At 47.4% G+C, this 27,328-nt stretch overlaps 3 protein-coding genes and 1 long non-coding RNA gene across 4 annotated transcripts; 2 read left to right on the top strand and 2 right to left on the bottom strand.

The window, feature by feature from the left end:
• Positions 1-1,945, top strand: LOC120682913 (transcription factor MYB4-like). Its single transcript, XM_039964930.1, has 3 exons — positions 1-264; positions 380-509; positions 1,085-1,945. Exons 1-3 carry the CDS (start codon positions 132-134, stop codon positions 1,596-1,598), a joined length of 777 nt encoding a protein of 258 aa, XP_039820864.1. The 5' UTR covers positions 1-131; the 3' UTR covers positions 1,599-1,945.
• Positions 1,946-13,449: 11,504 nt separating this feature from the next.
• On the bottom strand, positions 13,450-16,501 carry LOC120680694. Its single transcript, XM_039962202.1, has 3 exons — positions 16,082-16,501; positions 13,854-14,750; positions 13,450-13,746 (listed from the first exon to the last, which is right to left on the bottom strand). The coding sequence occupies exons 1-3, from the start codon at positions 16,125-16,127 to the stop codon at positions 13,700-13,702; spliced, it is 990 nt and encodes a 329-aa protein (XP_039818136.1). The 5' UTR covers positions 16,128-16,501; the 3' UTR covers positions 13,450-13,699.
• A 3,817-nt stretch (positions 16,502-20,318) lies between these two features.
• Positions 20,319-21,462, top strand: LOC120682769. The gene is made up of 4 exons (XR_005678601.1): positions 20,319-20,623; positions 20,967-21,035; positions 21,136-21,208; positions 21,297-21,462. It is a non-coding gene; the product is annotated as an uncharacterized LOC120682769 (long non-coding RNA).
• Positions 21,463-21,991: 529 nt separating this feature from the next.
• LOC120682768 lies at positions 21,992-26,243 on the bottom strand. Its single transcript, XM_039964780.1, has 7 exons — positions 26,096-26,243; positions 25,660-25,728; positions 25,463-25,525; positions 24,734-25,081; positions 24,566-24,640; positions 23,611-24,468; positions 21,992-22,452 (listed from the first exon to the last, which is right to left on the bottom strand). The coding sequence occupies exons 1-6, from the start codon at positions 26,182-26,184 to the stop codon at positions 24,243-24,245; spliced, it is 870 nt and encodes a 289-aa protein (XP_039820714.1). The 5' UTR covers positions 26,185-26,243; the 3' UTR covers positions 21,992-22,452; positions 23,611-24,242.
• Between the last annotated feature and the right edge of the window lie 1,085 nt (positions 26,244-27,328).

The raw sequence follows: 27,328 nt of genomic DNA, 5'->3' as shown, positions 1-27,328 counted from the left end.
ACTCCACCCTTGCTCTGCAGCACGACCAGAGGACAGTGCTCCCGTCCCGAGAGACAAGCGGAACTGCGGAAGGCAGCAACCCTCAACGCGCCTCGACACAACAAACAAACAGAGGAGGAAGATCGACAGCAATGGGGAGGGCTCCGTGCTGCGAGAAGATGGGCCTCAAGAAGGGGCCGTGGACGCCGGAGGAGGACAAGGTCCTCGTCGCCCACATCCAGCGCTTCGGCCACGGCAACTGGCGCGCGCTGCCCAAGCAAGCCGGTGAGCCTTCTCCCCGTTCCGACCGCCGCCGCGACCTGCCTTCTCGCGCTAGCTAGCTAGCTATCGCCGGCCGACCGCAGAGCGCTGACGAGATGTGCTGCTGCTGCTTTTGCAGGGCTGCTGCGGTGCGGCAAGAGCTGCCGGCTCCGGTGGATCAACTACCTGCGCCCGGACATCAAGCGCGGCAACTTCAGCAAGGAGGAGGAGGACTCCATCATCCGCCTCCACGACCAGCTCGGCAACAGGTACTACTACTGCTGCTGGCCTGCTGCTGCTCATCGATCCTGCCTCCTCCTTTTCTTCCCCTTTTCTCCCATTGCTGCCTTTCTAGTTTTTGCTAAATTGGAGTTGGAGGAGCAATGATTGTTGCTTCAAGCGCAAAGAAGAAAGAAAGGCAAAGGCTTCTTCGTCTTCCTCTCTGCTCCTGTGGGGGCCGGCGTACAATACATTATCCTCACGGGCCCCCCCTCCTCGTTGCCGACGAGAAAGAAAATCCAAGTGTGCTAGCCACTTGGTCACTAGTTTAATTCGCGTCACTGATGATGCGCGACGCGAGATCTGCCGGAGATTCCATCTCCTTTGGCCGTTCTCGCTCGTGGGCGACGAGCAGGAGCAGCGCTGCTGCCTGCGGAGCCTACGATTTCAGCGCGGTGAAAAGAAAAGAAAAAACATGCACATGGTGTTGAACAGCTGCGTGCGATTCCCGTAGCGGGGAATCAAATCACGCAGGCTAGGATAGAACATGTCATCTGCTGGTGGATAATGAAATCCTTTCGTCAGAGCTGCGCAACTGACGAGCTCTGAATTGTTTTGGCCGCAGGTGGTCCGCGATCGCCGCCAGGCTGCCGGGGCGGACGGACAACGAGATCAAGAACGTCTGGCACACGAACCTGAAGAAGCGGCTCGAGGCCACCAAGGGGGAGGAGGCGGCGCACGAGGCGCCAGCGGGCGGCAGCGGCAAGAAGCGCAGGCCGGCGGCGGCGAAGCGCGGCGGTGCGAGGAGGGCGCTGGCCGCCGCGCCGGTGTCGCCCGAGCGGTCCGCGTCGTCGTCGGTGACCGAGTCGTCCGTGACGGAGCAGGGCAACACGGGGAGCTCGCCCGGGTTCCCCAAGGAGGAGAGCTTCACCTCGTCCCCGGACGCCGAGGAGTTCCAGTTCGACGAGAGCTTCTGGTCCGAGACGCTGTCGATGCCGCTGGAGAGCTTCGACGTCCCCATGGAGCCCTGCGACGCATTCGGCGCCGCGGCCTCCTCGGCGTCGGCCGACGACATGGACTACTGGCTCAGAGTGTTCATGGAGTCCGGCGACGTGCAACACGAATTGCCGCAGATTTAGAGAGAGTTTTCACCCAGTTCCTCGGCTAGCTAATTGATTCATCGTTCTTTTCTCTCTCTCTCTCTCTCTCTCTCTCTCTCTCGACTCGATCTGTCATCTTGCATCGGAGGGGACACGCATCTAACAGACAAAGAGTGCCCACGACGGAGTTAGGCAGGAAGAACGCGACGTGCCAATCAAGCCACTTTGATCGATCTTATTTACCTTCTTGTATATAAAGATGATCGAGAAGATTCGGTGATCGAAACCTAAGCGTGTTCTGACGAGAAAAATTCTTTTGCACTATGTGCAGATTTCTTTGTACAATAGCAATAACCGGAAATGGACTGTGCCTCATTCTCAACAAACTGGTTGCTTCAGCTCACCTTGTGTGCTGCTCGTGTTCGGTTACGAAATCACATCTGCTGCTCTTCTCCAGTGCACGCACGCTTTTGTCGCAGCTGAGGTGAAACGGTAACTGCCTTTAAGGAAAACTCTGAAGAACATGTGTTCAGAGATGGGGACAAACCAAAGGAGCATTTCTTTTGTTTGAATTACAGGTAAAAAATGCTAAGGGCAGATCTGGCTGTCTCCTGATTGATTCTGCATCACCTTTGTTTGATCTGGAAAAGTAAACGAAGAACATGTGCGATGCTGATTCACAGATACATATTGGCGCCGCCAATTTTCTATCCCAACCTGTGCCTTTCATGTTTAAGCTATGCACAGTCTCCAATTGTACAAGCAGGTCTCCTGATGCGTTGTTTTGTTTACGCGAGGGTTCAGATACTGTACTGTCGAGGATGCTTTTTGAGCTGTTCTAGATGAGTGGAATACACTGCTAATTATCGACGGCAGTTTCATGAGCATCGCAACAGGGGGGGGGCCTTAATGATCTGGATCGTATACGCTGTATGGATCACATTTTAGTAAGCATTGCTCATTGGTCCAAAGCAAGATGTGAACACCTCCGGATTATATTCTAGCTAGTCAAGTCAAAGGAGTTGCCCGAGTAGACAAGCAGAGTGTAGGACATGGAATTTATCCTTTGATTGAAGGTTTGAAAAGGCATTTACTGAATACGAGTGTAGGACATAAAGAACTAGATCCATATCTAGAATGCAGAAAACATATCAATTGGTGCAGACACAAACATGACGTACTGCTGACGACAAATGTTCTAAATATCTGTCTAAAGGATAACCCTGCATACTAATTACTGCAGTGTTATAGTTTCATCTTGTAAAATTTCTAGTAGCTGACATAGTAATCAGCTTAAAGACAAGTATGTAAAACTGAAAGAGAAATAGTTCAAGATGTATTGGAGTTCTCATCAGTTTACAGGTTACTACAAAGAAGAGCCAAACTTGAAAAATGGCACGTGCACCAGCGATAAATAAAACAAACTTGTGGCAGCTGCCACACTGCTAAGGTTCGCTAGCGTAGCTCTGCCGCCACTACTGCAGACTAATCTGCTGAAAAATAAAAACTTTTTACAGGTACGTCCGCAATACTACTTCAGTAAGTTGACTTCACAAATAAAAAAAATCATCCAAGGTCCAATCATGTTGTAGTAAAACTGTACAAGTTAAATCAACAAGCATAATAGCTGATGGATTTTTTTTCCTTCATCCAAGTGGTTTGCATTTTGCAATGGTGTCTATTACCCCTCATGGTAAAAAAAAAAAGAAGCAGAGTTCTGCATGCTTTCTTGATGCCTAATAAAATCCAAAAGGCACCAATGTTCCATGCTAGAAAGGGTAGCCTCGAGTACCATCTGTAATTATTGGTCTAAGCAACATCCAAGATTCAAAATTGGCAACGGAATATGGATAGATCATGTTAACACTTCACAATATTCCACCATGGGTGAAAGCCTGAAAGTAGCTATCACCGTAGGTTCAGGTTAAATTCCATTGTTCGATGCTGGAGGAGGTGGCTGCTATTAGCTCAATGATATGCTTCTAAAGGCTTGTCCTTTCATGTGTTAGTTGAAATTATATTCTTCTTAATGACAGTACCAGTCTATCAGATCAAAAAAAAAAGGCACAGAAAAGTTTGGAGTTTCCTCAGCCATATGAACAAAGTAATCCTGCACTCGCTTACACATTTTATGTCAGGGACAGACGCATCTACAATACACCTATATTTCAGAAAAAAAATGCATTCAGCAAATATAGTTGTGATGATTTAACTACAATATCTCGAAGTAGAAGTCAAAAGTTGAGGTGTGCGAATTCCTACCTTGATTAGATCAACTCCACTAACAAAATCTTGGAGGGATATATGTGATTTGTGGGAGAGTAAATGTAGGCATGTCATTGTTACTTATTACACCAAAAACAAAAAAATAGGTTAAATAGATATAGGGACAGTGGCCTAATCATGCATTCACCCAAACAAAGAACATGCATGGAAGCTGGAGAAGGGAAACCTAAAAAGCTTCACGACCATAGCTGGAGTCAGCTTCAAGCCTTCGATACATCACAAAGGTCAGTGTCATCCCGTGGAGAGTATAGTGTGGTTACAGCACAACACATCTACCATGTGTGCGCATAATTGATGACGAAGTCGATCCGTAATGATGAAATGATTGTGCCACTAACACCCTACCAGCAAAAACATGTGATCCCAATCCAAGCAGCCGCTGCTTTTTTTCAGAAATTTGTAATTTTTGAGACGTGCGCTGGTTAATTTGTCGGTTTCTTGGATACATTTTTTTTATCTATAGGCAAGTGCGTTGCCTTTAGCGTTACATAAGACGAACCTTGCTGAAGTCATGATGGTGTAACGCTAACTTTTCTGAAAAGTCTACTTCTTTGCAACAGCAGCTGAATAAAAATATCAAGTATGATTGTACCGCTAATCCTGTTGCTGATGTTAATCAGGGAACCGCTCAGCATTTCTATTTGTGTAGTACATTTTGCTTGGTTTGTCTCTGTTAGTTTATTGGAAGCAAGTTCATTGCTTTGAGCAAACAACAGGAAGTTGTTCAAAAAATCTTTAGAATACAGTTGGGGAACATGCATGATTGGGCAGATGGACGGCTGGACATGTGCCAACGCAAACAGGTACTAGTCACAGGAACAGGATCCAATAGCAGCCACGTTTGGAGATATATCTATGAAGGAACAAGATCCAACCAGGAGAAGCCATGCTCCATTCTCTATTTCTGAATTGGGAAAAATCATTTTGCAGGAGTTTTCAGTTACTACTGGTCCGAAATACAGCCGCAAACCGCAAGGACAACTGACCCCTCTTCGCTACATCATGTTTCCTTTTTTTTTAGGAGAATACATCATGTTTCTTTGGTCAAACAAACACGCGCCAGAAGTCGACTACACGAGGAATGGACGACGAAGGGCAATGGAGTTGCAAAGCAGCTCGCGTAACACATTGATTTCAACCTTTTCTAACTTCTAGTCTTGTATAGTTGTAGCTTGTCCTCTTAACTTTTTTTTGAGGGAAACTACGGCAACCCAAGGGTTGCCTGAACTTTTATTGCATTATATAGACATTGTTACAAAAGAGATTACAAAAGAAATTACAAAGATGTTACAAAGCCCAGCGGCTCAAGTGGGAGAAAGGGAAAGAAAGAGAAAGGAGCAGGAGAAAGCAACAAACTCCTGATTACAACTAGTTACACAGGGAAAAAATTACTCCACTCAACTAATTTTAATCTTCCAGCAGAGGAAGAGCATCGGTTTGACCAAAGAACAAGATCTTCATGACATCTTCTCGACAGTAGGAGGTTACTCTCATCTGCGCTTCTGAAAACTTTCGCGTTTCTGCATTTCCAAATGTTCCAAAGGACACAGATGAGGATCGTGCTAGCAATTCTGCGGTCATTTTCCTGGAAAGGGTTGACTATCCAAAGTTGATCAACACCAAGTGCTTCCGGGAGGGAGGCAAGATCAAGGCCAATGAATGTCCAGAAATTTCTGCTACGGGTGCAGCCGATGAAGAGGTGGAAACAATTTTCTTCGGCGGTACAGAACGGGCACTCTCCATTGTTGTGCATGTGACAGTGTAAGAGCCTAGCTTTAGTTCTTAATCTATCTCTATGCAGCAGCCAAAGAAAGAACTTGCACTTATGTGGAGCATAACTGCGCCAGATGGCAGGGGCGAACGGGTCATCGGGGTATTCTTGGAAGGAGGCAAGGTAATGATCTTTGGAGGTTGGAGCTTTGTTGTTACTTCTGAGAACACGCGTATCACTGGAGGAGAGGTTTAGATTAACCGAGGACATCAGAGGGATTAATTCAGATAATTCACTAGAAGCAGCATAGGTTAACCGAGGCCGGAGCGAGAGCTGTAGGGAAGGCACCGTGAGGACTCGGGCAACAGATGCATTAGGCCTGAGAGTGTGCGAGAAAAGGGCAGGGAACATCTCAGCCAAAGTTTGCGAACCGAACCAAAGGTCCATCCAAAACGCCGTCATTTGGCCGTTGCCAAGGAGTACTTTAGTCTCGCTTCTGAAGGAGGGCAGCAGAGCATAAATATCTCTCCAGATTGGAGTCATCGAAGGAATGTCGTCGCCAAAATCAAATTGTTCGTTCCACCCATAAGCATTCCTAATCCAGTCAATCCAAGGTGCCGGAGGCGCACTATGAAATTTGAGAAGGAACTTTTTGAGGAGACTAGCATTTTTCTTGGCCAAGTTAGGGACACCCAATCCACCTTTTTCTTTAGGGAGCGTAACATCTTCCCAAGCTACTTTACACTGGCTTCCACGACATTTGTTTTCCCCGGTCCAGAGAAAAGCACGCTGTTTTTGCACCAGGGAATCAGCAGTCCCCTTAAAAAGAAGCAGTGAGCTCATGTGATAAACAGATCCAGAAGCGAGAACGGAGGTAACAAGAGTTGTTCTACCCATTTCATTTAAAAGATGGCCTTTCCAACCGGCAAGATATTTATCAGAGGCAGCTATCAAAGGTTGGAAGTCTCTGGTGCATAATTTAGTAGTTGACAGGGGCAAGCCAAGATACGGCTGAGGAAACGATGAGACTGGGCATTCAAAGATGGAGGCAAGGTGACAGGCATAATCTGAGTCGATGCAAATGGGAAGGAAAGTGTTTTTTTCAAAGTTTATGTGTAAGCCTGTAGCAGCAGAGAAAGTTTGGAGGGTTTCTTTCAGGGCTAGGAGTTGATTTTCATCAGCTTTAAGGATAATTAACGTGTGCATACTGTAACACGGGGCAGGGAGCAGAAGGAGAAATGGGATGAATAAATACCCCATCGGCAGCAGCACTAGTGAGCAGCTGCTGAAGAGCATCAGCAACCAAAATAAAAAGGTAGGGAGAAAGAGGATCGCCTTGTCTCAAACCTTTTTTGCAATTAATCCATTTGCCAGGAGTACCATTGAGGAGCACAGAGGTTTGTCCCGAGTACAAAATATTTTTTATCCATTGCCTCCATTTGGATGGGAAGTTCTTGGCTTCAAGAATGAGGTCAAGAGCTTCCCATTCTATCGAATCAAACGCTTTCCGAAAATCTAGCTTCAGAGCAACCATGGGAACACGTCGTTTGTAGCAAGTTTGAAGAACTTCAGCTGCATAGATAAAATTCTCGGAGATGCTACGCCCTTTTATGAATCCCGTCTGATCGGGATGAACAAGTAGGGGGACAAGGGGTTGTAGTCTGGTAGTAAGAATTTTGGCAATAATTTTCAAGGGGCAGCTCTAAAGCGAGAGTTTCAGTCTAGGATTTAGGGTTTAGGGTTTAAATATCCTCTTAACTTATATATATATATATATATATATATATATATATAGGATAATGTCTAGGATGTCATGTCCGATGATGACGACCATATTGACTAGGGGAGTTTCAGTTTCAGGTCGTAGCTGCTGAGCTTTCAGTAGAAGATATGGTCAGATCAGCTTTGGAATTTTTCAGAGCACCTGACAAAATGCCACTGCTTTACCAAGAAGAAAATCATTTTTCTACTGGCAATCGAAATTGGACTGTCCAATGACATGGATCGGAAGTCTAACGCTCTGTAGAACATCTGAATTTTATCGGCGCCTATCTGTCGCCGTCTTGGGCATGGTTTGATATTTGCTCAGGTAGCACCTACAGGTTGGCAGAGACACGCAACAATTTGGACACTCCCAACACAGACAGCCTCCGTTGAGACGGTGTCGGCGAGGTCAGACGGTGGTGAGCCATCAGAACTGTAATGACCAGCAGCAGGAGCCTCAGGGTTCGGGACGTTGAAACTTCTCTGTCCGGTGGTTTGTCATGATGATGCCTGCCTGACGGATCAAAAGCAGGTGCAGAAATCTCCTCCGCTACATAATTGTTCTTCGTAATCACACGCTAGCAAGTTCTGACACAGTGTCCATGCATTATTTGCCCCCATTTTCTTATTGACGTCGTCATGTACATCAAGCCCTTTTTGCGAGTTGAAACATCAATTTTTTTTTCTCGTTTCCTGGCTGCCATCGCATGAAAAGATGACGCTTTATTTCCGGAGCCTGAAACTGACCGCTGCGTGTACGCATCGCGTACATGCCAAGGCATCTATCGTTGCCCTGACAGCTTCTAGCGATTCTCTTATTCCACTAGCATATATATATATATATATATATATATATATATATATATATATATATATATATATATATATATATATATATATACTCCCTCCTTCCCTGTTTATAAGGCATGGTGGAACATGACACGGTCTTCTAAACAACACTTTGACCATTTATTTATCATATATTATATCACTTTTGATTATAAACTTATAATCATTGTAAACTATGTTTGATTATGAATCCAATCATATGAAATTTGCATTATAAAAATAAAAATTTAATAGTCAAATTATTGGTCAAAGATGAGAAGGTTTGAATCTTGATATACGTGTATGCCTTATAAACGGGGAAGGAGGGAGTATATAACAACTCACCGACGAAGCAGAAAGAGGGAAAGAAAAACAACGACCCTCATAAAGACAGCCTCGTGTGCTCGTGTCACATGAGTATACGATCGATCAGTCTGAACAAAAATTTTAAAGGAGGTGTCGCGTCAGATGACAAGGAACGGCGGCGAGCCCGTCCGCTGTCAGGGGTTTCTCCTCGTCATGTGCTCTGATGGGGCCTGATCGGAGTGTAGAAAGCTGCTAGCTTGGCGCCGATGATGGACGACGGACGGCTACGTCTACGTGCAGTGAAGAAGGTGATGCATGTGTGCCGTGTCGGGCAGAAGACGACGACGGGGAAGCTAACGCTGGAAAGGGGCGCGGTGGCGACCGGCTGGCAACGCGTGCCGAGATAGACCGGCATGTCCGGGCACGCACAGGCACAGCGCATCCCCTGCTTGCTTGCATCGTCTTCTGAACTGTCACGCAACTTGTCATGGATTGTAGCTGGAACTGTTTTGGTGATGGCTCAGACTTGCATTATTCCTGGACCGGTGTATACATACACAAATACAGCCATTGACGTGTCAGAGGTCGCTTGAAGATCCTTTGTTTTAGAAGAGGAGGCCCGTTGCCCCCACTCTTCATAGCCTGTCTCTTGTCTTCTATGACTAAGATCGGCCTGTTTGGTCTTTTTCAGATGGTTTTTTCTATTCAAGTCTCTTGCAGATGTTACTGTATGCAGATATGGAAACATACGGAAGTACTGAATTTGCGAGCTTTTTAGATTCCGACCATCGCGAGAAGTGAGCTTTGGAGAAATACCATTTTGGAGGGAGGTTTTGCTGTCTTACTAATTACTTTATTTCCCTTTTTGTACCCTTGCCCCTCTTTTTTTTTCCAGGCGGACGGAAAGGACGTTCTGAAACGGATCGAGCCGCTCGACCTCGTCAGACCCAGCGCCGAGCGAGCCCGCCTCCCGACGGCGGGGCTGCCGCATGCGCCGCGCGAGCCTGCCGCCCGCACAGCCCCCGCACTGCGCGAGCTTGGCCTCCCTCCCGCGCCCCGCTCGCTCGCCATGGCTGGCCCCAGCTCGGCTTGGCCTGGCCTCGCGAGTATGGCGCCTTTCCGATGTTCTGCCCCCACGCCGCCCATGAAGTCCAGCACGGCAGCGACGCCCCCAAGGCCGGATATGGAGGACAACAAGTTCTCAGTGCCGCGAAGCAGAATGATTTTAAACAATGAACCCCCTCTTGTTCATTGCAAGGACTGTACTAAGTTGCATTTGTTTGTTACAAAATTCTAGGGTTCTACACTGGATCGATATCTAGGCATACAAAATCGAGTACGGGGATATCTTCTAGTAGATAAACATAGGGTTCATCCTAGTTCTAGTACAACAAAAGGAGAGGAAGGTATGGAGATGGAGGTGCAAACCATCCGTGGAAGGGGGCGCAGAGGAGCTCGACCCCGCGGGTGCCATGGCGTCGATGGAGTCGAGGATGGAGGCGAGGAAGTCCGAGTTGGCAAGACGTGGATCCGGCGGCGACGATGGGCGGCGAGGGTACCGGTACCCTTCGGGCCGGTACCGGCACTGGCCGGGAACGGCGGCGTCGGTGGGGAACGTCGTGGCGGCGCTGGGGTGCTTCCCGTCGGCCTTGCGCTCCCTTAGATCGGTAGGGTTTGTGGGAGAGGGGTTTGGCAGCGGTCAACCTGGGCATCCGTGCCCCGGCCCCCCTCCTATTCTATATAGCGCAGGCGACGGGGGCCCACCAGCCATAATGACTGGGCGCCCCCGATCAGGGCGCGATCAAAGGGGATTTGGCCCGATCTTTGGATCGGGCCTGGAGATTATATCCAACATTCTCCCCCTTGATCTCTCATTTTCTTATTCTTGTTCTTTATCTGAGTTTGGTTCATCCCATCGCAGATCAGTGTATAGGGCGTGCCTCGTCATGACAGTTATTACTGTCAGATTAACAGCCACAATCACTTTTCTGGTCTGAAACAGAGTCTTATTTTAGGGCCCTCTTTATCCAGGAATCATAGGCTTTCCCTTAAACCCATGCCGGCTAAGTGTTCTCTGAACACATTGGGTGGTAGGCCTTTTGTAAGCGGATCCGCTAACATCTTGTTCGTTCTGATATGTTCTAGACAAATAGTTTGATCCTGGACTTGCTCCTTAACAACATAAAACTTGATGTCGATGTGTTTGGCAGCACCACTCGACTTGTTGTTATGAGCATAAAATACTGCTGGCTCATTGTCGCAGTATAATTTCAGTGGTTTTTCTATGCTGTCGACCACTTTCAATCCGGGTACGAATTTCTTTAGCCATGTGACCTGCCCCGAGGCCTCATAACATGCCACAAATTCAGCATACATCGTGGAGGATGCTGTAACTGTCTGTTTGGAGCTTTTCCACGATATTGCTCCTTTTGCAAGAGTGAAGATGTATCCAGATGTGGACTTTCTATCATCTGCGTCTCCTGCAAAATCTGAATTTGAATACCCTTCTATTTCTAAAGTTTCTGGTTTTCTATATGTTAGCATGAGGCCAGTTGTGCCCCTCACATAGCGCAAAGCTTTCTTTACCATTTTCCAGTGCTCTATGCCTGGATTACTCTGGTATCTGCCAAGTACCCCGGTAACGAAACTTAAGTCAGGGCGTGTGCACACTTGTGCATACTGTAAGCTTCCGACAGCCGAAGCATAAGGCACTGCCTTCATTTGCTCGAGCTCATACTGGTTCTTGGGACACTGATGTTTCCCGAAACTGTCGCCCTTGACTATTGGAGCAGGTGTGGGCTTGCTCGCATGCATACCATATTTCTTTAATATCTTTTCTAAGTATGCTTTCTGTGATAATCCTAAAACCCCTCTTCTTCTATCTCGGTGAATCTCAATTCCTAAGACGAACGAAGCTTCACCAAGATCTTTCATATCAAATTTCGAGGACAAGAATTTCTTTATCTCCAGTAGTAGATTAACATCACTGCTAGCTAGCAGAATGTCATCCACATACAAGATGAGGAAAATAAATTTTCCGTTCTTGAACTTCGCATAAATACAGTTGTCCTCTTCATTTTCTTTAAATCCAAACTTTCTAATTGTTTCATCAAATTTCAAGTACCACTGCCTCGAGGCTTGCTTCAAGCCATAAATCGATTTTCTCAAGCGGCATCCTAAATTTTCTTTGCCTTCCATGACAAAATCTTTGGGCTGTGCCATGTAGACATCTTCATACAAATCCCCATTTAGAAATGCCGTTTTCACATCCATCTGATGCAATTCTAAATCATAATGTGCCACTAAGGCCATTATTATTCTGAAAGAGTCTTTACATGAGACCGGAGAGAATGTCTCATTGTAATCTATTCCTTCTCTTTGCGTGAAGCCTTTTGCCACGAGCCGCGCTTTATATCTTTCTATGTTCCCTTTGGAGTCACATTTCGTTTTGTAGACCCACTTGCAGCCTACTGTTTTGGCTCCTTTGGGAATTTCTTCTAAGTCCCAAACTTTATTGGTATTCATGGATCTCATTTCATCTTCCATGGCTGCAAACCATTTGGATGAATTGGCGCTTTTCATGGCTTCTTCAAAAGAGGTGGGATCACCCTCATTCTGTATTTCTTCACTATGATAAACTTCATAGTCTTTAAAAATAGCTGGTTTCCTAGTTCTTTGTGACCTTCTCGGGGCCACTGCGACTGGTATTTCTTGCACAGGAGGCTGTTGTTGCTCCCCCTCATCCATGGCAACGGGTTCTATTTGGTTCTGAGGAACAGGATCCTCATTTCCATTTAATGCCAGGCTAGAAAAACCAACAACAGGTGGTGGCACCACAGTTTCTTGCACTGCAACGTCAGGTAGACTGACAGCAGGTGTTGGCACTGCAGTTTCCTGCTCTATCGGTGCCACAACCACAGGTAACGAGAAATAAGGCTCTTGAATCATCGGAGTGGGAACGTATACCCGCTTCTCCTCAAGGTCGATTTTTCTGGCTACTATGCTCCCCCTGATCATCTGATCTTCTAAGAAGGCAGCGTGTCTTGTTTCTACAAACTTCGTGTGTCTGTCGGGACAATAAAAGCGAAATCCCTTAAACTTTTCTGGATAGCCAATAAAATGGCAACTGACTGTCTTGGGATCTAGCTTCCCAATGTTCGGATTAAACACTTTGGCCTCAGCTGGACAGCCCCATACGCGAAAATGATTAAGCGAGGGTTCTCTTCCTGTCCATAGTTCATACGGTGTTTTCGGCACCGATTTACTTGATACCCGATTAAGAATGTAAATGGCGGTTTTTAACGCCTCCATCCACAAATTAATCGGTAACGTGGAGTTGCTCATCATACTTCTGACCATATCCATCAGGGTACGGTTTCTTCTTTCTGCTACTCTGTTCTGCTGAGGCTCGCCCGGCGTAGAATACTGGGCAACTATGCCATTTTCCATAAGGAACCTTGCAAAAGGTCCTGGAACTTGGCCATAGGGGGTGTGTCGACCGTAGTACTCTCCCCCACGGTCGGATCTGACTATCTTAATCTTTAAATCATGTTGGTTTTCTACTTCTGCTTTGAATATCTTGAATTTATCCAATGCTTCTGATCGTTCTTTTATTGGATAAATGTAGCCATAACGCGAGTAATCGTCTGTAAATGTTATGAAAGAAACATAACCATCTACAGTAGTGACAGAGAATGGTCCACATATATCTGTGTGAATTATTTCTAGAATTCCCGCACTTCGTTTGGCACCTTTCTTTATGTTCTTAACGAATTTTCCTTTAATGCAATCAATACATTGTTTTAAATCTGAAAATTCTAACGGTGGAAGAATTGATGCTGTCACTAAGCGCTCTATTCCCCCCCTCGAAATATGGCCTAAACGACAGTGCCATAATTTCGACGAAATTGCATCAATTCGTTTGCGTTTCTTAGTAACATTCTCATATGAGGAGGCATTTTTATTCTCAGAACATACTGCATTCACATTCTCAGATAATGAAAGCAAATATAATTTGTCTTGTCGGAAGGCAAGACCAACACATTCTGAATTAACTTGTATCTTACACTTGCCATCACCAAAATGACAAGCAATAGCGTCATCATCTAATTTAGACACACTTATTAAGTTTCGTTGCAAAGACGGTACATAAAGAACATCTCTCAAACAAAGTACAAAGCCACTATGTAATTCTAAATGAAATTCTGCAATGGCTTCGACTTCAGCTTCTACACCGTTTGCAACTTTAATTCTTCTTGCGCCTCTTGGCAGGGTCCTCCTCATACTTGATCCCTGTAAAGAATTAGCAACATGAGTAGTTGCACCAGAATCAATCCACCAAGTGGATTTGTCATAACTTAAATACAGGGATTCATCTATAAAAGTAATGGTGTCCTCACCCTTTCTTAACAACTCTTTCAGGAATTCTGGGCAGTCCCTCTTGTAGTGCCCTCTCTTTTTGCACTTCAGGCACTGGTCTTGTTCAACTGGGAAATTTTCCCAGTCTTTCTGTGGAGGTGGTCTGGAAGGGCCACTCTCATGCTGATTCTTGTCTGGTGGGAAATGTCTCTTGTTATGCTGGAAGTTCTTATTCTGAAAGTTCTTTTTCTTGTGCTGAACTTGAAAAGCAAGTTCACCACCATTGGAGTTCTTAAGGCGATCTTCTTCTTGAACACACATGCCAATCAGCTTGTCAATTCCCCAATCTTCTGGAAAAGCGTTATAGTTGACATGAAATGCCTCAAACGCCTTTGGTAGGGACTTGAAGACCAGCTGAACAATGAATTTTTCTGGCAAAGGCATGTCCATTGTCTTAAGCTTGTTGGCCATGTGGCTCATTTCTAAGATATGTTCTCTGATGCCACCGCCAGTGTATTTCTTGGTGATAAACTGCTCAGCAAGAATGGCAGCATAAGCCTTGGAAGAACCAGTAAACTGACTCTTCACCTTTGCTAAATATTCTGAAGCGGTGTCACAATCTGGGATCGCCATCTTGATGGCATCTGAAGTGGAACCCTTCATGACCATAAGACACTTGCGGTTGGAATCATTCCAATGTGTCTTGTCAGCATCATATCTGGTCATAGTAGAGTCATAATTCTTCTCTCGGATAGCCCAAGCAGCAGCTTCTTCATTCTGTGCCCTTACGGGCTTTTCTGGTTCTTGTGGAGCTGGCGTTGTGATGGCCAAATCTATATTGGCCATCGCCAGAGCTATCTCCAATTTCTGGTACCATTTCCCATAGTTGTTTCCATCCAGTTCAGAAATGGCATTCACATAAGTCATAGCATTAGAGCCTGAAATTTGAATTCAAAATTTGTGAGGACAACAATAAATGCATGTATCAGTTTAACGTTGGTCAAAATTAAAACATGCAATAATCTGTACATTAAATCTAAATCACGGTTGGGCAGAAAAAGATATAATGTATACAAAATTCTGAACAAAATTATAATATTGCAATATCAACTTTGGTCAGAAATTACAACATTATAATATTTTGAAAATTCTGAGAAATAAATTCTATAAGCCTCTATATCAATTATCTCGTTGGTTCAAATTAACATAGAGACAAAATAAATTCTTTGCAGCGGAAAACATGTAAAATTCTAAATATTCAGAAGCATAATTCTTGTTAATTTCTGCTCTAAAAATAATACACGTAAGTGTATTTATTTATAGAGTTCAAATTCTAATCAAATACATCAAAAACATATTCAAAAAGCTTCTGGAAAAAAATCTAATCTGTACTGTTCATCCGGCCCACGAGCTAATTCGACCCGCGGGACACCCCGCGCGGCGCGCCTGGGCCCGAAGCCCAGCAGCCAACGGCCGGGCCGCCGAAACGGCCCGCGCGGCGCGCCCTCTTGGGCTGTTTCTGGCCTGCTTGGCCGGCGGCCGCGCTCTGACCGTCGGATCGAATCCGACGGCTGGGAAACGCCCTAAACGGAACAAAAACCACGGCCGGCCGGATCTCCCGGAAACCCTAATGCCATTCCATTTCTTCCCCCCGTTTCTCACGCCCGAGCGAGCGAGCGGCGGCCATGGCGGCCCGGGGAAGTCGGCAGCACGGCGGCGCCCCCCGCCGGTCCCCTCGCCGGCGCGCGCGCTCAACCGAGTGGGAGCGCGCCGCCGTCGAGCGGACTAGAGGTGGTGCACGGGCCGTGCGCCGGTTCTGAGTGGCGGCCGGGGCCCCGCGCGCGGTTGCGCAACGGCGACCAGCGGCGGCCGGATTCTTTGGCGCGCCCCAGTGAGCGGCGGCGGCCGAGGAGGTGAGTCCCCCCCTTTCTGTCGAGTTCTTGATTCTGCGGGTTAGAGTTTCACGGGTCTAGAGTTAGGGTTTTCTGGATTGGGGATCTCGGTCAATCCGAGATCAATTCGAGGTTCTTTCTTCGATTTGCATCGAAAACAATTCTTTCTCCTTCTAAACTCTATCCCAAAACCCGATCTATGCACTAGATCGGCGAATGATACCAATGTTTGTTACAAAATTCTAGGGTTCTACACTGGATCGATATCTAGGCATACAAAATCGAGTACGGGGATATCTTCTAGTAGATAAACATGGGGTTCATCCTAGTTCTAGTACAACAAAAGGAGAGGAAGGTATGGAGATGGAGGTGCAAACCATCCGTGGAAGGGGGCGCAGAGGAGCTCGACCCCGCGGGTGCCATGGCGTCGATGGAGTCGAGGATGGAGGCGAGGAAGTCCGGGTTGGCAAGACGTGGATCCGGCGGCGACGATGGGCGGCGAGGGTACTGGTACCCTTCGGGCCGGTACCGGCACTGGCCGGGAACGGCGGCGTCGGTGGGGAACGTCGTGGCGGCGCTGGGGTGCTTCCCGTCGGCCTTGCGCTCCCTTAGATCGGTAGGGTTTGTGGGAGAGGGGTTTGGCAGCGGTCAACCTGGGCATCCGTGCCCCGGCCCCCCTCCTATTCTATATAGCGCAGGCGACGGGGGCCCACCAGCCATAATGACTGGGCGCCCCCGATCAGGGCGCGATCAAAGGGGATTTGGCCCGATCTTTGGATCAGGCCTGGAGATCATATCCAACAGCATTATCTCAAGGCCTTGACAGCGAGGACGAAGAAGAACTACAGCCGCCAGTTCTGGGGAGGAGGAGCGGCTTCGATCCGTTTCTCAGAACGTCCGTTCCGTCCCACCGCAATTAGTGGGCGATCGCGCGCTGGGACGAGTTGGCGACGAATGCATGTTGCGGTTCAGACGTTCAGTAGTGGCGCTCGAGCACAGCAATTAGCTCATGACGCACGCAAATAAATTAATTGGCCGGGCGTGCACAGGCAATGGTGTTTCCACTTCCCATTTCCACTATCTACAAATTTTGCAACGCTTTGATTCACTTCAGCAAAAAAAAATTGGTGTACTTTTTCATTCCCTTTCGGAGCAACGGGTGTGGAAGATTAAAATGGCGTGGAGGATTACTTCAAGCGATATGTGAAAATATTTGCACATAGAATTCAAAAATATTGAATTGAGCATTCAAAACTTTTTAGATCTCTAACTTTTAAGTCATATATCAAAACTTTTTATTCCCGAATTGAAGAACTTCCAAAGCATATATCAAAAGCTCTATACATCTCAACTTTCGAGTCATATATTAAAATCCTAGTACTTGGAATTAAAAAACTGCCAAACCATATACTCAAAAAGCATCGTACATGATTACATCTCTATTGTTCAAGTTACATATCAAAATGTTCCTACTTGAAATTTAAAAACTTCCAAATGATATATACAGAACTTCTTACATATCTAGCATTGACATCATGTACTGAAATCTTTGTGCTTGTAGTTGAAAAACTTTCTACCTCGTTTTCTTTTATGCCATACATTTGAAACTTTGCACTCTACATTAAAAGATTTTAGATTATGTATGACAACTTTCTCCATCCAAAACTTTTAGACCACATATAGCAATATTTCAACCTTAATATTGAAAACTCTTAAACCATGCTTCAAATACTTTGTATCAAAAAATAGGAATATTTGAGATCACATACCTAAGAATTTACTACCTCTCTAGCTTTCAAGTGATGTATAAGAAACTTTAAACTGGGAATACGAAAACTTTTAAACCATATACGGAAAACTTTATACTAGGAATACAAGAAACTTTATAGTTGGGAATACAAACCTCACTTGATTGGTTATTTGCAGAAAGGAATTCCATGAATTTGAACAAATCCTATGTATAAATCCGCAAGATAAATTAGATCATTTTGAAACAAAAATAAACTAGATCAGTAACACGATGCATGGGTCTCAAATTGATGAAATAATCAAGAACTAGGTATGCAAAAAAAAAAAATCTCACATATGGATTGAGGAAGCTGCGGATCTCATCTTGCCGCAACCACGTCGCCCGCAACCATTCTCTGTAGCTAAACATCACAATTATTTTTGCGACGGCTACCCTCCAAACCCTAACAGCCCTAATCAAATCTCTTCCTCCTCTGATGTGACGGCAGCACCTCAGCATCTGACAAATAGTTGTGCTACTAATTTAATTTTGCGTAGAGAGGAGATTGGAGACAGAGAGGGAGGCGAGCTCGTGCATGTAAAGTTGAAGGGGTGAAAGAATCGGCACAACAAGTCGAGGGGATAAAAAGGTTGTCTGACTAAATCGATAAGAATTTGGTTCCCCTCGCTGCTGCCTCGCAGCAAACCAACAAAGAAAGGGCAGTCACAGGCGGATCTAGAAAATTTTTGGAGCTTTGACCACAATAGTTGTGTCCGTTTATATTTAAATTAATTTGTACTTGTTATATGCATGCTAGCTATTTATTCTAAGCTTATGTTCATGGTATTCTTTTGCACAGAGTTTGTGCAGGCGCTGCTGCCTCCCAGATGAGCCCGGGCCAGTGCCCTAGGCGGCCAGGCGCAGGGCCCTCCACTCAGGACAGGAGCAAAAGTGGAAAGAAAGTAAAAAAAAAATCTCGGATGGCATTCTAGCAGGTGAGATCGTTTTATAATGGCAAGACATCGAAACTCCCTTGCACAATGACGTTTCTCTGTAATCCACTTCTCACGATGGTCAGATTCTGAAACGCTCCAAATTTGCGGATCTGTGTAGGTGTTACGTTTTGCCTTGAGCGGCCATTTGCTCTTCTTGGCCCGTTACACCAATGCAGCCCAAATAAACAGAAGGTCAGTGCGACCCACCTGCCACCTCTCATTTTTCCTCTGGCACATAATTCGGACGCCCACGACCAGAGACGGGGCGCGGAGCCAGCAAACAAAGCGACCGATGTCAACTCTATATTACAACATTGTCAAGTTCATACATGAACAGTTCAAAACAGTGATTACACATTGGTTTTGTAAAAGATCATCGATGTCAGCTGACATCGGCAAAAGCATGTAGCTCCGCCCCTGTCCAGAGATGCGAGTATGCTACTGCACGAGAGCTCAATGCCCACGCCGCCCAGACCGCCACAGCTCCGGCACCACTGGCTCCGGTAGCCCGTCGCCGATCAGGGACAAATTTTAGAGGAACATGCATCTCCCTTGAAGCCTCCTGGAAATGCAAATGCTACAGGAGCAGCAGCAGGGGATGATGGATCGAGGTCCTTGGGTTGGCTCCGAGTGTGATAGGTAGAACAACATCAAAGCCCAGCATGCAGGCAGCTTGTTTGATGTGGTGACCACTAATTATTAGTTTTTTGGAAAAATGGATCGGATTTCATTACAATAGAATCTTTTTATTAACTGAGACCTCAACATAAATAAAATTACATGAGGTACGCCACTAGATTCCTATCTCTCATCTTATCCATTGCTTTAGGAAACTCCATCGGCCTGGAACAGATCCGACCACAAGAATCACAATATCCACAAACAGACTCCACAAACATGAAGACCGCAAAAAGGCACATTATGATCAACCACTATGGGAAGTAAAGGGCGCCAAAAGCACATCGGCCATATCTTATGAAGGTTGGACCGACAATGAGATCCGACACAACCGTTGGCCGGCCGGACTATCTGCCACTACTAGTAGTATAACCAACTGGTGGAAAGACGATTCCACCAAAAGGAAAAATAAATCCAATTACTCAAAGAGGACAAGACAAATGTAACTCGATCCCTCTATTAAGAACACGCTGCCGCAAAAAACAACACGCATTCACTAGAGATAATTTAGTACAAGGTAGAAAGTCATATCGAAAACATCGATCCAAACCCTAGGCCAATTATTTTGAAAAAAAAGATATTTTACAAAAATCTAACAAAATAGCAGATCTACTAAAGAACACAGACTTCCGCTCCTCGCCGCCGGCTAAGTGGCCGGAGGCGAGGAGAAAGGGACCGGATGAGGTAGCGGCGGCAGCCGACTCGGCACGAGGGAGGAGCCTGCCCGAGTCGCCCGTCCGCGACGCGAGCGGTGTCTTGTTTTTTTCGTCTCTTGCCGCTGCTCTTTGTTGGCCAGTAATTACATGAGAAGTGGCAGCAAGCCAGCAAGTGCAACTTATACCACACCAACGCTTGGAATGGAAACAAAAGCACCAGGCAAAATCAAAACTGAGATACTGTATGCGTCTAGAAATTTTATAATGCTTGGAGAGGCGTTGTGAGGTATTTTATGTGTCTATGATTTATGGGTTCATATGACGGAAGATATTGGGAGGCGTCAATGACGAGACGTCAAGAGGCGTTAGTTGTGTCTATAGTCGGTGGGCTCATAGTCCCCGTAACGCCTTCCAATACCTCTAAAATTAATGGGATTAGGAATTCATGCCAATTCCTTTTTCGTAGTTACTTTTTGAAATCAAGGGTAGAGAGGTAATTTAGTATTAAGACAATATTTGTTTTAATGATAAAGATGTTCATCCTTATTAGGGTAACTGTTCGTTCATCAGTCTGGTTCACCACGCCGGATTGGTAAAAGCGGCGCGGCGCTGTCAGACCGGCGTCGATTCTTCGCACGGTGAGGCCCCCTCGGGCGCTGGCAGCCAGGATCGAAGCGTCCCCTGCCGGATCAGCGCCACGGACGAGCAGCGGCTGCGGCTTCCGGCGGCAAGGCGGTGCGGGCGGCCAGGATCCAAGCGCCCCCTACCGGATCAGCGCCGCGGACGAGCATCGGCTTCCGACGGCGCAGGGCAGCAGCGGCTTCCGGCGGCAAGGCGGTGCACCAGCGGTGGGTGACGCAGGTACATGGCGCGCCCTCCTCCCTCGTCCTCTCTGTCCATTAGGTGCCACAACCTTTTGAATGTTTGTTAGATCCGAAGTATATCATGAGCACTCTGAAATTCACACTTTATTGTTCATATAAACGAGCACCCGATTGCTGATAGTAATGCTAATTGTGATTTTGGGACCTGAACCGTAATTTGCGTTTATATTGCTTTTGCTGTTCACAATATCTTGATGGGTTATCAATTTGAAATATATGTCATCTGCTTGTCCTGCAAGTCAGGGAAGACTCAGTTGGCTCATACTCTCTGTGTCTCCACTCAGATTGTGCTCATATGGTTCTTTTTGTCCTGGAAACAGATTGTGGATTCTGTGATTGCACTGTTCCGTGTTGATTTTAGTGGCAGGGGTGAACTTGCAGAGCGTCAGGTATTCTCGTCAGTTCATTGTGAGGCCATTGTAAAAAAAGTTGAAGGACACCATTTTGTCTTCTAACTTATGGGTATCTGGTATGAAATTGCAACAAAAGTTAGCACAGATGCTGTCCCGCCTTACCAAGATTGCTGAGGAGTTCAATGTTGCAGTGTACATCACCAACCAAGGTGACCTGTTCTGTTTAGCCCTGTATCTATTCCAATAGTTCAATAATAATGAGTTTCAAATCATAACGTGTCTCCTTTTGTGTTCCAGTGATTGCTGATCCAGGTGGTGGCATGTTCATAACCGATCCAAAGAAACCAGCAGGAGGCCATGTGTTGGCGCATGCTGCCACCATCAGATTGATGCTGAGGAAAGGCAAAGGCGAAAACGTGTCTGCAAGATTTTTGATGCCCCTAACCTTCGTGAGGGAGAAGCTATATCCTTTTGCTTTGATGATATTTATGTTTAATGCTTGAGGTACTGATTGCCTTCATTTCACATCTTTCTAAAACCTAGCTAAATTGCCTTGCTTAGACTTGCATAGCAAACTCTTTATGATAGTCAATGTTACCTGCAAACTGCCATGATTGAAAGGTGAATACGAAATAGCAATCTGATGCCTACAAGTTTTGTTTCCCTTGACCAACCACACGTTTTCCAGGTTACATCAGGTGGAATAATGGATGCAAAAGACTGATTATCCGCTTGGTCCTGTCCTAAGATCTCGTCAAGGCTTCTTTAGTAAAGTCTGCAACATACATCTATACATCGACAGAAGTTACAGTTGTGTTACTCTGTTTTGTCTTTAACAAAGAAAAAAAGTCTATGGTGCTTAGGCCTTCTACTGGGCATTTTTGCACGGTATATGGGATAACATTATTGATATGTGCACTTCGTTACAGAACATGCTAAGAGTGTAAGACAATATCACTCTGATAATTGTGAAATCATGAAACAGTGAGAAGGGATCCTCTCAGTTTACAGAGAGAAGGTTGAGAAGCAATATATATACGATGGTTTGAGTCTGTTGTTTCCTTTCATGAGTTATGCAATATGTACATTACATCGAATGATGCTCCGTCATGATCATTAACTGTGTATGAGACTGCCACATCATCCTATATATGTGTGTGTGGCGTTTGTCAGTTTGCAATGAGAAGTGTGGACTCATTCTGCCTGCCTATATCTATAAGCGCCTCTTGGAGGAGACAGGATGAACAAAGAGTATTCGAGAGTAAATTAGGTTCAGTATGCAGATGGAAACTGAAAATAGGACAAAACTAACAGCTCTGATAGATATGCTAAGATAAGTTGGTACAACTGATGCGTGATACTTTCAGATGGCACTCCAGAATGTCACTTCGCTCATTGTCCAAATTGTTCACGAACTGTTCAACTTGGATATGAACTTCTTGTTTGAGCTCAGCTGAAAAAGAACGTTGGGGAAAAAATCAAAGAATGAACGAACAATCAAATATAGTGCTTACTGGTTTTACAAACTGTTCTGAAACAGGAGGTGGTTCAGCATAGTAGACAGAGACAAATAAAACAAATAAAACCATTTGTGCAAGCATTATTGTAATTAATGCACTTGGGTAGTAAACTCTAGTAATTCAGTGCACTCCTATTCCATGATGAATCCTAACATGATGTGAATGTTCCTTTTCCAATCCTGATTACTTAACTAGCATTCAAAGTTTCCAAGATCATGGTAATTTTATTTTTTTCCAGGAGCTAAGCATCGATCTACCGGGTGAACACAGGAGCAGAAAAAACTGCAATTGATTGGGGTAGGTAGCAAAACTGAAAAGAGAACCAGCAATGAAGCTAAGCTGTTTTATGTAGACCAATAGTGTGACTGTAGCTGTTCAAGCTCGCGAGATGAGCAGAGAACAAGTAGAGGGCCTGAGCAGGGCGCCGTCAGTATGTTATGTATACCATGTCGACATTATTACCCCAAGGATGACACATACTTACAGGAGCGAAACGAAAAGGTACTAGACCTTGACGCTGCCAACTCCTTCCTATTATTGCCTTAAAGCACTGGCCCGTTCGAGTGAAAACTAATTTAGGTTATTCAGAACCAAACCAAACTACTGAAGGAATGAAGATCCCTGCAACAAGCTAAGTGCAGCAGTAGGCTATTTAGTAGATAACCCTGGTGACTTTATTAACTACTGAAGGTCACAGGCCAGGTTAAAATTCCGGTAGCAAGCTACATACATGCAGTATGCCATTTAGAAGGGTGCTGACTGCTGATTACTACCAGTGAATGCAATTGCTGAAGCTCGAAGGATAACGAGAATTCAGAACAGTTATCTGAACAAGGGTACACCTAGAGCAAGAAGAAAGAGCCTTAATTCCTCAAACAGCAGCCGACACTCCAATGAAACTAGATCACTGCTCCCACCATCACCGGACGAGATGCTCCGCGGCAAATTAACACCACAACCGCGGCAGGCAGTAGAACGGCAGACCCGAAAACAGTCCTTTCCCGTGGGTGCCGCGTTTCGCCGAACAGGTGGTGGGGGCGGCAAAGCAAGGCAAAGGAACGGCGAGCAGACAATCGAGGGAGGCGCGGTACCTTACGGGGCGCGCGAAGAACACGACGTGGAGGAGGAGTTCGCGAGGAGCGGCGCTGAAGCAGCGGTTTGTATCTCTCTCTCCCCGAGGCGGCCGGGGGCGAGCCACAAGGCAGAGGTAGCGGCGGCGGGGGCAGACGGGACCGCCGAGGGGTCCAGGCGACGGCACGACGTCTCCCTGAAGCTGCCAGCGGCGGAGCAGATGGGAGCGCCATGGGAGGAAGGCGACGGCACGACGTCGACGGCGGGCCGAGCGTCCGTGACGGGTTGGGGCGGTAGTGCGGCGTCCGTGATTGGGTTGGGGCGGTAGGGTCTTTTATTTATTTATTTGAGGATGCGCAATGACAACACTGTCCTTTGAACAATAAAATCAATAAAAAAACTTTTTTGCAAAGATATTGAGAGGCATTGGAAAGTATTTCCAAGCATGGTAAAAGGGCTCCTCCAGTTATATGCGTGCTGATCGCCCATCGGCAAGCTAGGTGAAACTTGAACTGACATAGCAGGGTTTGACTGACGGAGTTCTACAAGCAGATGCATGGCTTCAGATGCTTCTTTTAATTTGGCCGCAAAACGAGTAAACGTCGATGGAAAGGACACGCATCGGGCAGCAGCTGTTGGTATGGTGAGCGGACTAGGGACGAGGGATGGCCGCCAGGCGGTCGAGGGTGCACTGTGCCACCGCCGGGCAATCGCCTTCCAGGTGACTCCTCAGCTTCAGGTGGGGTGCGCCAGAGTTCCAGACGACCTCGTGGCAGGAGAAGCATCTGAAGCCCGGCGTACCGTCCCCCTTGTGCAGCATCTCACCGAACATCCACATTGGGTTCGGCTCCTGCCCCTTTGAAGGCTGAAGCTTGGGCCTGCACACAAATATATACTATATAGATAGGGATATCTGTACGTATGTAGCTGATATATAATATGGACAAGGCGGTTGCTGTCAATCAGAGCACGTACTTGAGGCGGGGGAAGTACAGGTAGACGTAGTCCATGATCTCAACGGTAGCTTGCCTGTGAGCCTCAGCCACATTCCTGAAAAATCAAGTAAAACTTAGCATTCTACAGTAGGGTATATGCTTGGATTGGATTGAGGGATCTCGGAACAATTCGGTGCTTGCTACTTACGGAATTTGGTAGAGCGTCCCCCTGATGGTGATCTCCACTTTGTTGAAGAGGTTGCGGACGTAGCCGTTTGTGCATGATTGCCTGAGCGGCGCCATGTGCTGGTCGAAGTGTTTCTCGGCGGCGGCTCTGTCCCCGCCGGCAATCAGCTCGAAGGCGTGCATAGTGTGCGGCGAGAGGAACAGTTGTGCGTGGACTTGCTCCGGCTGAGCGCCGGCAGGAACAGGCAGGACCGATTCCGCGGCATTGTCCCTAACGAACGTGCCCAGGTAATCAGCGAGCTTCAGCCACCTGTTTGCACCGGCGAACCTGCCGGTCCCCGCGGCCTCGTCGAGCTCCTCAGGGCTCATCCTGCAAGACAGGTAACAGAAATGCGTGCCAATAATTAAGTACTACTCGATCCAATCCGTATATATGGAACGAACTGACTGAAGGTTATTCTGATTTTCGAGCACAATTAAGCAATAATGAAGAACAAGTGCAGCTAATATAACTCGCACAATCTGTGAGACATCTGTGCTGATTAAATTGTCCAAGAGATCTGCTTCAGCAGTTGCTGGCGCTGGCGCCCTTTGGTACAGTACATGTACATGACACGACATGGTTGCAAATCAAATCAATGACAAAGATGTGTGGTAAGTAGCAGATGATCGATGCATAATAATTAGAACACAACTTGATTTAGTAGCTATTATGTAGCTGCTGCTAAGGTAGCTAGTCGATCGTACGTACCTGTTGATCTCGGCTGCCAGAGAATCGATGTACTCATTCACCATCTGAGCGCTGATATTCCTCCTGCAGCAGCATGTATACATACCAATACATGCATATGGTTCGGTTAGGAGAAGAGCAGGGAGGCACACATAAACAGTAGAGAAATGCTAATCCATGCTACTGTACTGATGGATTGCACAATGCAGTATACTGACGCAATCTGCGGCGGGACGTCGACGTTGAGCAAATCGTTCACCAGAGACGGATCCAACGGTGGCGCCGCCCTACGATCAACATAGTACACAACAGCACACCGGGTACGGCATATCAGCAGAAGAGCCACATCGATGAACAGGAAAGGAACCAAAGGCCGAAGCAGCTTGAAATTAAAAACCCAGTCACCAGGGAGTAATTAATTAATCAGATTTGCTCCCTGCATCTGCATGCACCCACCCAATCGAATCAAGCCACCCTCAGAAAAACAGAAATCATCTACCCCTACTGCCGTAATTAGTCTACGGACACATTTCAAATGTGTAAAGATTCAATTCAAAAAGTCTACGGACACAACTAAACAAAGCCTAAGAAATCAGCAACTCAGTGCGCAGCAGCAGATGGCTCCATCTCCATGCCGGCGCGGCGCGTGCGTACCTGCTGGGAGAGGAGGCGGAACCGCCGCCAGCGCCACGGCCAGCAGCAGCAGCAGCTGAGGAGGAGGTCCCGGCTCCGCGGTCTGCCATCTCCGGCCAAGGACAGCGGCAGAAGCACGTCCCAGCCCCTGCCCCTGCCCCTGCCCCTAACCCTAACCGTGTGTTTGGTTGCGGGATCAATGGGTTGGGTTGGATCCAACCCGGATTTTGGGGACGGAGCCGACCCATCCATTGTTTGTTTGTACTTCTGATTTTGGGATGGAGTGAAACCATTTCATGTTTGGTTGGAGGAATTGGGAATACGGGTTGGATGACACGATAACACCGTTAATGAGGGTCCCACTTGCCACCAATGGACCCCACCTGTCAACCTCTCATTTTTTTTCTTTTTCTTTTTATTTTTTTCTCTCCCTTATCTTCTTCCTCAGCCCGTGCGCCCCGGCATCCTCTGCTCGCGAGCCGCCGCGGGCTGCCTCCTGGCCGGCGCCCCCCACCCCCTTCTCCTCCCTCCCCTCCCTGGCCGGGCGCCGCTCCGCCGCGGGCCGCCGCGGGCGAGCTCCGCCGCTGGCGCGAGCCGCCGCGGGCCGCCTCCTGGCCGGCGCCGCCCCCCACCCCCTTCTCCTCCCTCCCCTCCCTGGCCGGGCGCCGCTCCGCCGCGGGCGAGCTCCGCCGCTGGCGCGAGCCGCCGCGGGCCGCCTCCTGGCCGGCGCCGCCCCCACCCCCTTCTCCTCCCTCCCCTCCCTGGCCGGGCGCCGCTCCGCCGCGGGCGAGCTCCGCCGCTGGCGCGAGCCGCCGCGGGCCGCCTCCTGGCCGGCGCCGCCCCCCACCCCCTTCTCCCTCCCCTCCCTGGCCGGGCGCCGCTCCGCCGCGGGCGCGAGCCGCCGCGGGCTGCCTCCTGGCCGGCGCCGCCCCCCCACCCCCTTCTCCGCCTCCTGGCCACTCCCCCTCCGCCTCAGGTCCTCGCCGGGGCGCCGCGTTGGGGGCCGAGCTCGGGCGCTCCTTGCTGAGCTTGGCGAGCGGCACGGCAGGAGGCGGCGGGTGCTGACGGAACGGACGGAAGAGGCACGGACGGGAGCGGGTTGGCTCCGTCCGCCAGTTTTCGGAGGACGGGGTAAACCCGCATCTAGATGGAATATTCCCTTTTGGAGCCAACCCAACCCTCTGCTCTTCTATCCAAACAACTGCGGGGATGGGTCCGCTCCGACCTGGCTGGTGTCGCTCTCCAACCAAACAG

Source organism: Panicum virgatum, chromosome 7N (assembly GCF_016808335.1).
Source record: "Panicum virgatum strain AP13 chromosome 7N, P.virgatum_v5, whole genome shotgun sequence".
NCBI lineage: Eukaryota > Viridiplantae > Streptophyta > Magnoliopsida > Poales > Poaceae > Panicum > Panicum virgatum.
This window is presented reverse-complemented; position numbering and strand designations above follow the sequence as displayed.

What these genes read in the sequence shown, in the direction of transcription:
- LOC120682913 (XM_039964930.1), top strand. Translation starts at nt 132, where the DNA reads ATGGGGAGGGCTCCGTGCTGCGAGAAGATGGGCCTCAAGAAGGGGCCG. An exon ending in CGCGCTGCCCAAGCAAGCCG is followed by an intron (nt 265 to 379) that starts GTGAGCCTTCTC and finishes CTGCTTTTGCAG; the next exon opens with GGCTGCTGCGGTGCGGCAAG. An exon ending in CACGACCAGCTCGGCAACAG is followed by an intron (nt 510 to 1,084) that starts GTACTACTACTG and finishes TTTTGGCCGCAG; the next exon opens with GTGGTCCGCGATCGCCGCCA.
- LOC120680694 (XM_039962202.1), bottom strand. Translation starts at nt 16,127, where the DNA reads ATGGCACCCGCGGGGTCGAGCTCCTCTGCGCCCCCTTCCACGGATG. An exon ending in TGCGCCCCCTTCCACGGATG is followed by an intron (nt 14,751 to 16,081) that starts GTTTGCACCTCC and finishes TTCAAATTTCAG; the next exon opens with GCTCTAATGCTATGACTTAT. An exon ending in GAAAGAGTTGTTAAGAAAGG is followed by an intron (nt 13,747 to 13,853) that starts GTGAGGACACCA and finishes AATTCTTTACAG; the next exon opens with GGATCAAGTATGAGGAGGAC.
- LOC120682768 (XM_039964780.1), bottom strand. Translation starts at nt 26,184, where the DNA reads ATGGCAGACCGCGGAGCCGGGACCTCCTCCTCAGCTGCTGCTGCTGCT. An exon ending in TCCGCCTCCTCTCCCAGCAG is followed by an intron (nt 25,729 to 26,095) that starts GTACGCACGCGC and finishes TGTTGATCGTAG; the next exon opens with GGCGGCGCCACCGTTGGATC. An exon ending in GGGACGCTCTACCAAATTCC is followed by an intron (nt 24,641 to 24,733) that starts GTAAGTAGCAAG and finishes TTGATTTTTCAG; the next exon opens with GAATGTGGCTGAGGCTCACA.